This window comes from Myripristis murdjan, chromosome 4 (genome assembly GCF_902150065.1).
Source record: "Myripristis murdjan chromosome 4, fMyrMur1.1, whole genome shotgun sequence".
In the NCBI taxonomy this organism is placed as follows: Eukaryota; Metazoa; Chordata; class Actinopteri; order Holocentriformes; family Holocentridae; genus Myripristis; species Myripristis murdjan.
This window is the reverse complement of record NC_043983.1, coordinates 36,377,901-36,391,125: the sequence shown is the minus strand read 5'-3', so window position 1 is coordinate 36,391,125 and position 13,225 is coordinate 36,377,901. Positions and strand designations below refer to the sequence as shown.

General features: G+C 47.5%; 1 protein-coding gene across 1 annotated transcript in view; it reads left to right on the top strand.

Annotated features, from left to right (window-relative positions):
* The first annotated feature begins 518 nt into the window (after positions 1–518).
* Positions 519–13,225, top strand: part of grin3bb (glutamate receptor, ionotropic, N-methyl-D-aspartate 3Bb) — a 67,467-nt gene continuing 54,760 nt past the window's right edge. The window contains exon 1 of the mRNA XM_030050458.1: positions 519–974. Coding sequence (XP_029906318.1) covers positions 522–974 — 453 coding nt within the window. The 5' untranslated portion in view covers positions 519–521. The remainder of the gene's footprint in view (positions 975–13,225) is intronic.

Sequence of the window (13,225 nt, the reverse complement as noted above, 5' to 3'; positions counted from 1 at the left end):
GTGGGAGGTTCCCAGTTTGGAGACGAATCAGATTCAGTCGATAATTTTTTGTGATGAAGGAAACTTGTTGCATTAAAACAACAAACAGCAGAAACACACAAATCTGCTTCACTGGATGTGATGAGGTTGGAAAAAACCTTCATAGTTCTGTAAATAACCTTTTAGAACAGAGCGACATGCTCACTGAGTGATCTATTATTTTTATGTTCACCAGTCAGATCGTTCTTCATTCTGCCACAGAACCTTTGAGCCAGGCAGGAACTCCCAGCATCCTCTCTGCTCCTCCTCCTCCTCCTTTTCTTTCATGTTCATCTTCACAGCTCCCACAGAGGAGAAGGAGGAGAGGTGTATCCTCTCTCTCTCTCTCTCTCTCTCTCTCTCTCTCTCTCTCTCTCTCTCTCCTCCAGCTCGCCAGTCTCCGGCGGTCGGGAGAAGAGGCAGGCAGCATCAACACGGTCGGTGTTTCCGGGGAGGCGCGGAGCGGCAGAGAAACGGCAGGGCAATGCTGAGAGCGCAGCAGGATGAATTTCACCTCCTCCAGATTCCTGCCACACTTTTACCTCGGAGTCCAGATCTTCTCCCTCCTCCAGCTCTTCATCGGCCGGTCGCTGCTCCATCCCCAGCCGTGCCACATCCTGGCGCAGATCGGGCACACGGTGCGCCTCGGCGCGCTGCTCCCGGCCCGGCAGCCGGCCCGGGTCCAGGCCGCCCTGAACCGCGCCGTGTCCGTCCTGGGCCACGACAACTTCCTGCCTTACAACCTGAGCCTGGAGCTGCTGGCCCGGCAGCCGGCCAGCGGGGACCCGGAGTCCCTGTTCAGGTGTGTGTGCCAGAGCGTGGTCGTGCAGGGGGTTTCCGCCGTGCTCGCCTTCCCCCAGACCCAGGAAGAAATCCTACAAGTGGAATTTATGGCTTCTTTTTTGGAAATTCCTTTTATAAGCATCATTGAACACGGTGAGCCGCTGAAAACTCAGGTAGGCGACACGTTCTCCTCTTCCCGTGTGTGTGCGTGTGTGTGTGTGTGTGTGTGTGTGTGTGTGTGTGTGTGTGTGTGACAGCGGGAGTCCCGCGGCTGTGCGCTCTGGGCGCAAACAAACCTGTGGCTGCCCGTCGGCTTGTTGTTATGATGAAGCTTTTCCCGTTTCATGTAAAAATGTAAACATGTAAACATGTAAACATGGAAACATGTAAACATCAGCTTTTATCATGTAAACTTCAGCTTTTATTATCTAAACATCAGCTTTTATTATGTAAACATCTTTACCTGAAACAGACACGCGCAGCTTTGCGCCAAAGCGCAGCTCCTGGTGTCTGACCTGTTTTCACCTTCATCATGTCAGAGCGTCTTCATCATGTTAAGTCATCTTCATCATAATAATCATCTTCATCATAATAATCATCTTCATCATGTCAAATCATCTTCATCATGTCAAAGTTAATTCGTGGTTTCCTGTTTAATTCATGGATTTTTTTTTTTTTTTTTTAAATGTCTTTAATGATACAATGTTTGATCCCCACCTGATCAGATCCATGTCACACTAAGAGACTGAGGTGAAGTCAAACACACACACGCGCGTGCACACACACACACACACACACACACACACACACACACACGGTTGTTCATTCTGGTGCTCAGTATATATTTTTCAAAAAGCATTTGGTTCTGAGCTGAGAGGAAAGGCCCTGAAATATGGTGTGTGTGTGTGTGTGTGTGTGTGTGTGTGTGTGTGTGTGTGTGTGTGATTGTGTGTGTGTGTGTTTGTGTGCGCACTGGGAGAGGGGATTAGAGCCGGGATTCAGGGGAAAATGGCTCCTGTTGGTTTGAACTTGAGGAAGATGATGATGGTGAAGCTGCGAGGCTTTGGTCCTGACGGCGGCCATCTTGGCTCGCCGGGGAGTTCCACTCCGTTTTGGTGTGAAAATGTTTCTGTGGTTACGCCGCAGCTTCCTGAGTGTCCTGCAGAGGGCGCTCCTCTGCATAGAACAGGCTCTGTGATTGGTCCGCTGCGCGCTAAATGGTGAACAGACTCCATCTTTGTTGTTATTCTCATCTACTGACCACACGCAGCACTTTGCCTCACTCACACACACACACACACACACACACACACACACACACACAAATACACAAAGATGGCAGAGGCTGCCTACCAGGGGTTCAGTGTCTTGCTCAAGGACACTTCAACATGCTCGGGGATCAAACCAAGAACCCTCTGATTACCCGACGACTGCTCCGCCTCCTGAGCCCCGCCACCCCACAACAGGCTGATGATGTCACTGATGATGTCACTAAACATCCCAGAACACACACCAATCCCAATTCACCCCTTAACCCTACCACCTGCCCCTAGCCCTCCGTTTTGCGCGTTCACGCATAGGTGTGATTCACCGGCGCTCCCAGGCGTCGAGTTAAACAATAAGCCCCTTGAAGCCGTGGGTTACTGGGATTTTACAACGGCTGAGGGGCGTTCTGAGGCACAACGCCCAGCGGAGACATCTCCTTACATTCTTCCGATTCGCTATTGACAACGGCAAAAAGATGCCGACAGCCCACGCAAGAGAGATTACCACAGCTGAAGACGTCATTTTGAGATTGAGATTTACCGGCAAAAAAAAAAATCGTCGCGTCTGTTTACAACGTCACTGATGACTAATGATGACGTTTCCGGGGATGAAGGGTTGTCCCATTTCATAGGGGAGTATTTCAACCCCTACCCCTTGGAACTTTGTAGCAAGGGGCAAGTGGCACTCGAAAAAGAGGGGTAGGGGTAGGGGTGAAAATAAGAAATGGGATTGGCCCATAGAGTGAGTTTTCTGTTTCAGAGAATGGAAACAGAACTTCCTGTTTTCTCACTCCAGTCTTTGAAAGCATCACAGGTCAAACTTTCAGAAAAAAATTTCAGCTCCGCCCCCGATGCCAGTAACGCCGGCAACGCCCACGACGACCCCCAGGAGCGCAGAGAGGACCATCCCGTCTGCAGGGAGCGTTCAATCCCGCTTCCTGATACAGGCCTCCGGTTTCAGACAAGCAGCCAAATTTCTGGTTTCCATCCATTTCTCGCTGAATTCTCTCGCCCAGGTTATTAGCTCACCTGTTCGTTCTGCAGGTCGGAAACTGACTGTAGTGAAGCGACCGAACTGCTCAAATTTGCCTAGTGAATCAATTGTCATTTCCCATCAATAATAATAATAATAATAAATTTTATTTAAAGGCGCCTTTCTTGGCACTCAAGGTCGCCGTACAGGACACATTTAAAAAACATCAAATAATAACTAAATAACTGTTCATTATTTGAGTTAAAAGCAAAAACGAATAATAGAGCACCAGTGGGTGTCAAAGGGAGTCACACTTTATGTATTTTAATATACTTTATGAAAAGTATATTTAAGATACTTAAATACTTTTTAAGGCCTTAAACTTAAGAAACTGAATTTAAGACTTTTTAAGGATCCATGGAAACACTGTGAAGTTGGGGTCAAGGGAGCTTCCAAGGGTCCTTGAGGAAGTTCCAGGAAATTCACTGCAGAATGACAAACAGACTTCAAGCTCCATCCCGCTGATCCTTAATGTCTGGTCTCCACGTTTTCCATGTCAACGAACTGTTGATCACATCCTGCAGATCCTAAAGATTTCACCACACAGAGTCAAACTGTGAGTTTGTGTTTGAAGCAGCCGCCTTATAGTGTTCTGCTCAACACTCAGAAACCACACAGCTGATAATCGGCTGTGGAAAGCAAAATGTTTCCCCGGGGACTATTTTCCCTAGCGGAGGAGGAGGAGGAGGAGGTGGGGGGGGGGGGGGGGGGGGGGGGGGGGGGGGTTCAGTGTGAAAAAGTCCTGAAAAGCCAACAGTGCTGCTGCTTTTAGGAAAACTCATGTGGAGGACTTTATTGGGCTGATGGAAAACTGGAGTGAAGAAAGTGTGAAGGCTCTGAAAGTTCATGTTCATATCGTAGTGGAATGAATGGAGGAAAGGGAGGAGGAGTGATGTGGCAGCTCTGAAAGCCCACTGCTCGCTCTGGGAGGAGAGCAGAGGAACGTGAAGGAGAGGAACCTCTGAATATGATGAAGAACTGGACAGAGATTCAATCTTGATGTTCTGTAAATATTAAATATTGTAAAATGAGAGCATGCATGAGGCCACACCCACACCAAAGACCACACCCACCCCTTCCTCAAGTTTGTTTTCGTCCAGCGACCACTGCTCTTTGACGTGAAGATGAGTCTGACTGACAGCGTGCAGCGTCCCGGCTGGCTAACCCGGCGGCCGAGCCGTCACGCCACTCTCTGAACCGGTCAACAGCTGGAACACCAGCAGCTCTCTGATTGGCTACTGTTCCCCGGTCTGCTGGAGATTTGTGCCGGCAGGCGGAGAAGCTGCCAACCTCATTACCTGCTCATCCTGCTGCGGCCTGACAGCCAATCAGCATCATGGCCACTGCGCTGGTCTACATCTGACCACGCAGAACAGGCCCCGCCCCCTCACCTGCAGGCCCTCACTACAGGTGGTGGAGGCTTGATGGTCAGAGGTCAGACAGAGGTCAGAGGTCATGTGCACATGAACCAGATCTTCTTCCTCTGCAGTCTCTCTACACTTCCTGTGTTGTGTGTTCAGTGTTCTGTGTTCCTGCTGCAGAGAAACAGTTAAAAGTTAAAAGTGGAACACAAACCAGAAACCACATCAACTTCAATATTTCATTCATTTTTAATCAATTAATTTGCAAAAGATTCCATGTTGTGGAAAATGGATCCTGAGCATCAGAGCAGCCACAAACTCCCTTCAGTAAAATATTTGATTAGGATTATCAGGAAGTGTAATCCCTGTGGTTTTGTTAACGAGTGGTGGCGGTGGCAGTGGCGGTGGCGGCGGCGGCGGCGGCGGCGGCTCTGCAGTCTGAGTGAATCTGGGCTTTGCTGTTGGCAGCAGAACTCACTCAGCCTCTGAGCTGCTGATACAACAGCTGGCCCAGTTTCCTGCTGCAGGGACAAAGGCCAGGCGGCTGGAGATTAAACACCTCCTCCTCCCCCTCCTCCTCCTCTTCCTCCTCCTCCTCTTCCTCCCACTGGAGGCTTTGGCGTTCTCAGAGCTACAGGCAGTGAGTCATCAGGCGATTTGCTGTGCTAACGTCCAGTAAAGGTGATTAAAGAGACGTGTCTGGGCTGACACCATGCATTTCCTCTGTGCGTCTCCTCGCCGTGCGTCTCCTCGCCGTGTGTCTCCTCGCCGTGCGTCCCCTCGCCGTGCGTTCCCTCGCCATGCATCTCCTCGCCGTGCATCTCCTCGCCGTGCGTCCCCAGGCCATGTATCCTGTGGCTTCAGCAGCTAAACTGGAACCTGGAACCTCGTCCTGCTGGCTCAGCAACATGATGAGAACACAGCATTTTGTCCGAGTCAGGAAAAGCGTTTTTAGTTGTGTGTCACATTCTGGCCTCATGTCTTTATCTCTTGTGAAGAGACTCTGGATCAGGAATTTAAATTCCTCTTTACACTCACAGGATCACAGACATCACAACCTTTTTTAAGTTATTACATTAAAAAACAGAACTGTTAAGTGGCAACTGTCCAAAGCTTTAAATCATTTAAGAGAAACTGAATCTGTCTACAATAATAATTATGAAAAGTGTATTTTAGGTTTTTTGTGTTCAGCTTCATTGTCGTTAGCAAGTTCTAAAGCTGGGTCAGGGTTCTAAAGGCTCAGGGTTCTAAAGCTGGGTCAGGGTTCTAAAGGCTCAGGGTTCTAAAGCTGGGTCAGGGTTCTAAAGCTGGGTCAGGGTTCTAAAGGCTCAGGGTTCTAAAGGCTCAGGGTTCTAAAGCTGGGTCAGGGTTCTAAAGGCTCAGGGTTCTAAAGCTGGGTCAGGGTTCTAAAGGCTCAGGGTTCTAAAGCTGGGTCAGGGCTGAGGTTCTGGAAGTGACTTTGTCACTGTCAGTTTTGGATCCAGCCTTTCCTGAGGCAGTCCAAAATGAAACCCAGGACATGAAAAGCTATTGGTCAAGTTAGATTGACTGAACGACCTCCCAGCCAATCACAGCCCTTGAACAACCCAGAAGCTGTCCTTGACAACCCTGCAGGGCGTTTGCAGTAAATATTGCTACTTGGACTAGTTTCAATGCAGTATACTTTCTACCCCCGTGACCCCTGTAACCCCTATAACCCCTGTAACCCTGTAACCATGTAAACCCTGTAACCCTGTAACCCCTGTAACCCTGTAACCATGTAAACCCTGTAACCCTGTAACCCTGAAATCCCCACAACCCCTGTAACCCCTGTAACCATGTAAACCCTGTAACCCTGTAACCCCTGTAACCCTGTAACCATGTAAACCCTGTAACCCCTGTAACCCTGTAACCATGTAAACCCTGTAACCCTGTAACCCCTGTAACCATGTAAACCCTGTAACCCCTGTAACCCTGTAACCATGTAAACCCTGTAACCCTGTAACCCTGAAATCCCCACAACCCCTGTAACCCTGTAACCCTGTAACCCTGTAACCATGTAACCCCTGTAACCCTGTAACCCCTGTAACCCCTGTAACCCTGTAACCCTGTAACCCCTGTAACTCCTGTAACCCTGTAACCATGTAAACCCTGTAACCCTGTAACCCTGAAATCCCCACAACCCCTGTAACCCCTGTAACCCCTGTAACCCCTGTAACCCTGTAACCCTGTAACCATGTAAACCCTGTAACCCTGTAACCCTGAAATCCCCACAACCCCTGTAACCCCTGTAACCATGTAACCCCTGTAACTCCTGTAACCCCTGTAACTCCTGTAACCCTGTAACCCTGTAACCCTGTAACCCCTGTAACCCTGTAACCCCTGTAACTCCTGTAACCCCTGTAACCCTGTAACCCTGTAACCCCTGTAACCCTGTAACCCCTGTAACCCTGTAACCCCTGTAACCCCTGTAACCCTGTAACCCCTGTAACCCTGTAACCCCTGTAACCCTGTAACCCCTGTAACCCTGTAACCCCTGTAACCCCTGTAACCCTGTAGCCCCTGTAACCCTGTAACCCCTGTAACCCCTGTAACCCTGTAACCCTGTAACCCCTGTAACCCTGTAACCCCTGTAACCCTGTAACCCTGTAACCCCTGTAACCCTGTAACCCTGTAGCCCCTGTAACCCCTGTAACCCTGTAACCCCTGTAACCCCTGTAACCCTGTAACCCTGTAACCCCTGTAACCCTGTAACTCCTGTAACCCCTGTAACCCCTGTAACCCCTGTAACTGCATTCAGACGCATTCTGATTGGACAGACTCAGACGCTGTTTTCTTATTGGAGGAAAATCATAAAAAAATGCATGGAGACATTTTTGACATGAAGCTTTTAAAGTCTCAGTGAAATCCATACTCCCATTTGTTGTTCTTTACACCATATTGATCTGAGAGCTCACTCACACACACACACACACACACACACACACACACACACACACACACACACACACTAAAGCTGCAAGCGTCTGTGCTGCTCTGGGCTGAAAACACACACAGTTATTTTTAGCTGCTGTTTGGATTCAGTTACTGTGTGACATGCAGCCTCTTTATTGCACACACACACACACACACACACACACACACTCATATACACACATGCTCTCTGTCTCTCACACACACAGAAACCACTTACCTGGTCCCTGTCAGCGGTTTCAGAACCCAAAAATCTCTCAGGAAGGTAAACACTGCGATAACGAGAGGGGGCGGAGCCTGTCCCCTCACCACCCACACAAGCAGCTCAAGGTCAGGCTCAAGGTCAGGCTCAGACAACAGTCAGCAACCAGTCAGCAACCACTCGGCAACCAGTTGGCAACCAGTTGGCAACCAGTTGGCAACCTGTTGGCAACCAATTGCTGGTTGTTGCCCAGTTGCTGGCTTGTTACTGGTTGCTGACTGGTCTCTGGTTGCTGGCTGGTCTCTGGTTGCTGGCTGGTTGCTGGCTGGTCTCTGGTTGCTGACTGGTCTCTGGTTGCTGGCTGGTCTCTGGTTGCTGGCTGGTCTCTGGTTGCTGGCTTGTTACTGGTTGCTGGCTGGTCTCTGGTTGCTGACTGGTCTCTGGTTGCTGGCTGGTCTCTGGTTGCTGACTGGTTGCTGGCCGGTTGCCAGGTTTTCCCTTTCGCCTCAGCTCAGTGATCCTGAGAGCTGATTGGCTGGCTCAGATGTTTAACCCCTCCCCCTGCCAGCTGGTCCTGCCGCTTTAATCTGCGTGAACATCTCAAGTCGTTGACGTCGCCGAGCAACCGATGGAGCGAAATGTTCTCTCGCTGCGAAACACAGAACCGCTTCAGCGCCGCGGAACCCTCACATCCAGTTTGAGCTGGATGGAACGGTTCTGAAACGTTCTGTCTCTGCCGGCGGCTGACAGACACGCCGCTGTGGATTCACTGATCAGAGAGGCTGTGCGGCGGTGAGAGGCTCTGCTCGACTGTCCCACCAGGAATAATCTTAAAACACAACCTGGAACCAGACTCTGCTTCATTTCTAACCCGAGTGGGAACCACGTGAGAACCTGCAGCAGCAGCTCCAGCTGGCACAGGAGACTCACCACGATGTGATTTTGCTCTGAGTTTAAAAGCAAATACACTGTAATTTATTTTCATAATAAAATCTGATGCAGTCAAAAACATGACCAATCCCCACTTCCAGCTGCTGGTAACTGAAAATACATTAAAACATATCCAGGTGGGAAACAGATACATGCTAAACAAACAATACACATTTTGCTCATGTGTTCTAATCCAGCATGTCACGGGAAAGACAAAGAAACTCTTCATTTCCGCCTTGTTAGCGTTCATGTTCCTGAGCTGATGACGCTCTGATGTCCCAAGCCCTGTGAACGCAGCACAGAACTGCAAACTATCTAGCCAGAGGAAGCTGATAGAGACACTGAAGTAAAGAGAGGAAACGATACACCGTGTCATGGCTTCTCATTGGTGTAAACTGGCAGGTTTCAGACATGTTGACTCTGCAAGCAGCTTCAGTTCAGCTCCAGAGACGTTCAGAGTCGCGAACGAGTCGCTTGAAACTCAGGACTGATGCAGGTGTCGACTCGTCCTCCCATTTCATATCACCAAAGTTTCTCCAGTGATCTCGTAAAAAACACATACACATCAAAGACTGTAACAAATAAGTAGAAGTATTTAAAAATGTATTTAAAAACAATTCTGTAATAAGACAAGTTTATAGATAAAGGACAGACAATACAAAGAACACCACAACAATAACAACTGCAAACTCCCACGGCACATAAATGCACTCCGCATCTGCTGAACAGTGTGTGTTGTGGTGGTTGCATTTCTACACCACTGGTTGTTGAGGTGAGTCACTAACTCACTAACTCACCGACTCACCGACTCAGTTACCTGGTGACTCGGTGAGTTACTGACTCACCGACTCAGTTACCTGGTGACTCGGTGAGTTACTGACTCACCGACTCAGACTCACTGACTCAGTTACTTGGTGACTCGGTGAGTTAGTGGCTCAGAGACTCAGTGAGTCACTGACTCAGTTATTTGAGTAACTCAGTAACTCAGTGATTTGACTCTGGTGAGTGACTCATACGATCTGTGACGGTTTTCTTATTGGGAGGAAGATTTTTGTATGATTTATTTCTTTGTTTGTTTCCGGGGTGCCAGTCAGGTTGCAAGCCTGACAAAGTTGCTTGTAGTGTTTGTTTCGTTTGTCATAGTCAGTCAGAAAAAAAAAAAAAAACCTTCACTCCAAAAAACCCAACACAGAGGATGTTTCAGTATTAAACTCAACAACCCAAAAAAGAATACAATGGTACGTGTGTAATCAAGGAAACCAACATGTTTTGTTTCAAACAAGAGAAATAAATATATTTACAACATACAACCAAAAATGCAACTCAAGGTATATTTTTTTTTCACAAGAAATTATAAGTCTTTTCAGTCCTTTCTTTTTGATTTTTGTCCACAAAAGATATAAACCAAAATTCAATCAGTTTTCTCTCAAAATTATTTTTAGTCCTTTTATATAAAAATAATAATTCAGTCCACAAAAAAAAAAAAAAGAAATTAGGTTCAGTTCTTTTTCCACAAAATAAACAAAGGTTTTATCAGTCCAAATATTCTGTTCAACAAAAATAGTTCTTTTTTTTTTCCCAAAAAAAACCCACCAAAATGAAAAACCCACAACCAAAATACTCTCTTCCTGGAGGTCTACCTGTGACACAAAAGAGAGAAAAAAAAATCAATACTCACTGCTACACCATAACCGTCAGCGTCTCAGTCAGTGGTTTAATTTTGCTGACCTGTGCCGCTCTAATCAGTCGGTGCGGGAGAAGGAGAGAGACAGCCGGCTCGCTGTTTGGCTCGTGGACGGGGGCTTCGACTTCCTCGTCGGTGTGGCCTTGGCGTGCGGTGTCGAGTGCTCCCTCTGTGGCAAGCAAGGATCTCCTTCCTGGTGACGTCACTTGCCGGCGACCTTTATGCCCCGGTCTTGCTGAGTGGCGCGAAGATTTCCTTGCGGTGCGGCTTCCCATGCGCTAGGGGCAGTGTTGCGCTTCACGGTGGTCGCCACCACTATAGTACCGTGCAGAATAATTACTGCCGTCCACTACACCTTTGTAGCCGTTAATAAACGAAACGGAGAGAGCACGAGGCTGCCGATTGCTACGGATCGTAAAATGAGTCTCATCTCTGTTCATCTTTTTGTGAACCTTTGGGGAAGTTTACAGTTGTGCTGCGTTCACTGTCATCTCTGTGCGGCCGTGGTAACTATGTAGTGATTACAGCGGTTTACAGATTCGAAATGATTAACCTCAGGTGATGATCTTTTTTCAGAAAGCAAGCTGAGTGTTTTTGAGTTAAGAAGTAAAGGCTGGTCCCAGAATAACCAAACTTAATCCCACAGAGGAAGCTGAGCAGATTAGTTCTCCTCACGCCCCGTCGCTCTCTGGATGATGCTGCTTCCTGTCAGAGATACGCCGTGGACGGTTGAGAGAAATGCCCCGAGCTTTCATATTGATTTAATTTTATTTTTATTTAAGCAGGTAGTTGCACTGAATTTAAAGGAGAGTCTTGGCCAAGGTGGAGGGATCAAACCCAAACCAAACACTACAAGTAAAGCTCTGCTGAGACCTGGAAGGTATTTTTACCCAGTGAGCTGTCATGAAACACTCCCTGGGCTGCTGATTAAACTTTAAAGGTGTGATCCTGTCAAAACCCTCTCCTACAGATCTTTAAGTTGAAAGTGTTGTCAGGTGAAAGAGGAGTCCGCGCAGAATGGGAATCAGCCTGTTGTGAGAGTGAAGTTGAATCGAGGTGAGGAGGGTTTCCTGTGTGCCTCATCAACATGAGCCAGGCGAAGCAGCTGGACTGATGTAATCCACCTTTCACACAAACAGCAGCCAGCAGAGCTGCTCTGCCTCCAAATCACATCACTTATCACTTATGAGTGGATGAAGCCAAGGGGCCGGCTCGGTTCTTCGCCCTGTTTCTCTCTGCTGTAAACACCAAGCCTGTTCATGAAGGAGATCACTTTGTTGTCTACCCACGGTGCCCCAAGTAAGCATTTAATAACTTTATTCTTCATTTAGTTCATTTAGTCTCTTGTTCCGAGTAATTTTGCAAACCTTGAGTCAGCTTCAAATCTCTCCAAACAGCCTCATACCATCAAAGAGAAACAGGAAGCTCAACAAGTAGAAGCTGAAATGTTCTGCAGCCTGATAGAAACGTGAGGATCCCATCATCCCTCAGGGATCCGGATCCTGCAGCGTCCACACATTACCTGGACGTCTCCACCTGGACGTCTCCACCTGGACGTCTCCACCTGGACGTCTCCACCTGGACGTCTCAGAGCGATGAGGAGCAGGACCGTCTGAATGCTGTTGGCAAATCTCCTCTGAACTCTGTGATGTTCAGTTTTTATGGATTCTTAACAAGCATGTATCATCACAGCTTCGACTCAAATGCACTCACTGACTACATGTTCCAACACTCTTTAACTGTTTCCTCATTCAAACTACACCATCAAACAAACAAACAAGCAAACAAACCAACAAACAAGACCCTGCATATTTACAGTGCATTCTGCAGATGTTGCAACCTGACAGCAGGTTTTTTTTAGCTGATAATAAAAGACGTGATGATCATGTCAAACTTCCTCCTTCAGAGATCAATAACAGCCTCAGATCTAATTAGAAACCTATCTGACATGTCTGCTGTTTAGGGATTGAACCTGCGAGCTCTCTCTTTTGCAGTCATCTGCACACTGTGACATATAATCTAATCTGGTCTAATCCCATCCATGTTTTCATCAGTTAACCATCTTTAAAAAATAAAAACAAGCTAGATCATCATGTGTGACATCATATGTGATGTCACACACAAACCATCTGTCATTCAATGACATCAAATAATTCTCCTCTAGAGTCGATCTGATGGTGAAAAATGCTTTTATTTATAAATCAACTGGTTTTGCTGCTGTTTGGCTGATTAGAGCCAGGCTGTGATTCATAAATGAGTTCATATAACACACACACACACACACACACACACACACACACACACATACACACTGGACATGATTATTTGTGAGAATAAAAAACATTATAAAAGTTTAAAAAGGGAAACTTTATAAAAAGTTACTAGGAGTTACAGCAGGTTGGACAGCTCGTTAGTCAGATAACGAGCTGCTGCAGCCTCATAACACACACACACACTCACACACACACTCACACACACACACACACACACTGAGAACACAGATGTTTATCAGCAGAAAAAGACAAAGTGAATAAAAATAGTGAAATGAGGAGCGTTTAACTGCAGCTAACATCAACAGGACGAGTGGGCGGGGCCTCTTAGTGGGCGGAGCCTCTGTGTTTATGTAAGTAAAAACACAGCTAAAGTTTCGTTACTTCACCACAACCAGCAGGTGGCGCTTCGAGAGGTTAGGACTCGGGTCTCCTGGGTGACGACTGAGTTCAGATTAAGGGATTACAGACGTTCTGGTGGAACGTTACAAACATCATGCAGTTCAGTCGTGTGGGTTTATCGCTGCTGTTCTCTGTGTGCTCAGACCAGCTTTGACATTTGTTTTGTGAGCAGTGGAAGCTGATTGGCTCTGCTGAAGTGCCCCTGAGCATCGCTGCCACTCGCTGACTGAGACGCCGAAATGCTGATTTGTTCTCTTCACTAATCATGAAAGGGCAGAAACAGGAAGAACGTTCTGCAGAAAACTAATCAGGCAGCAGCACATGT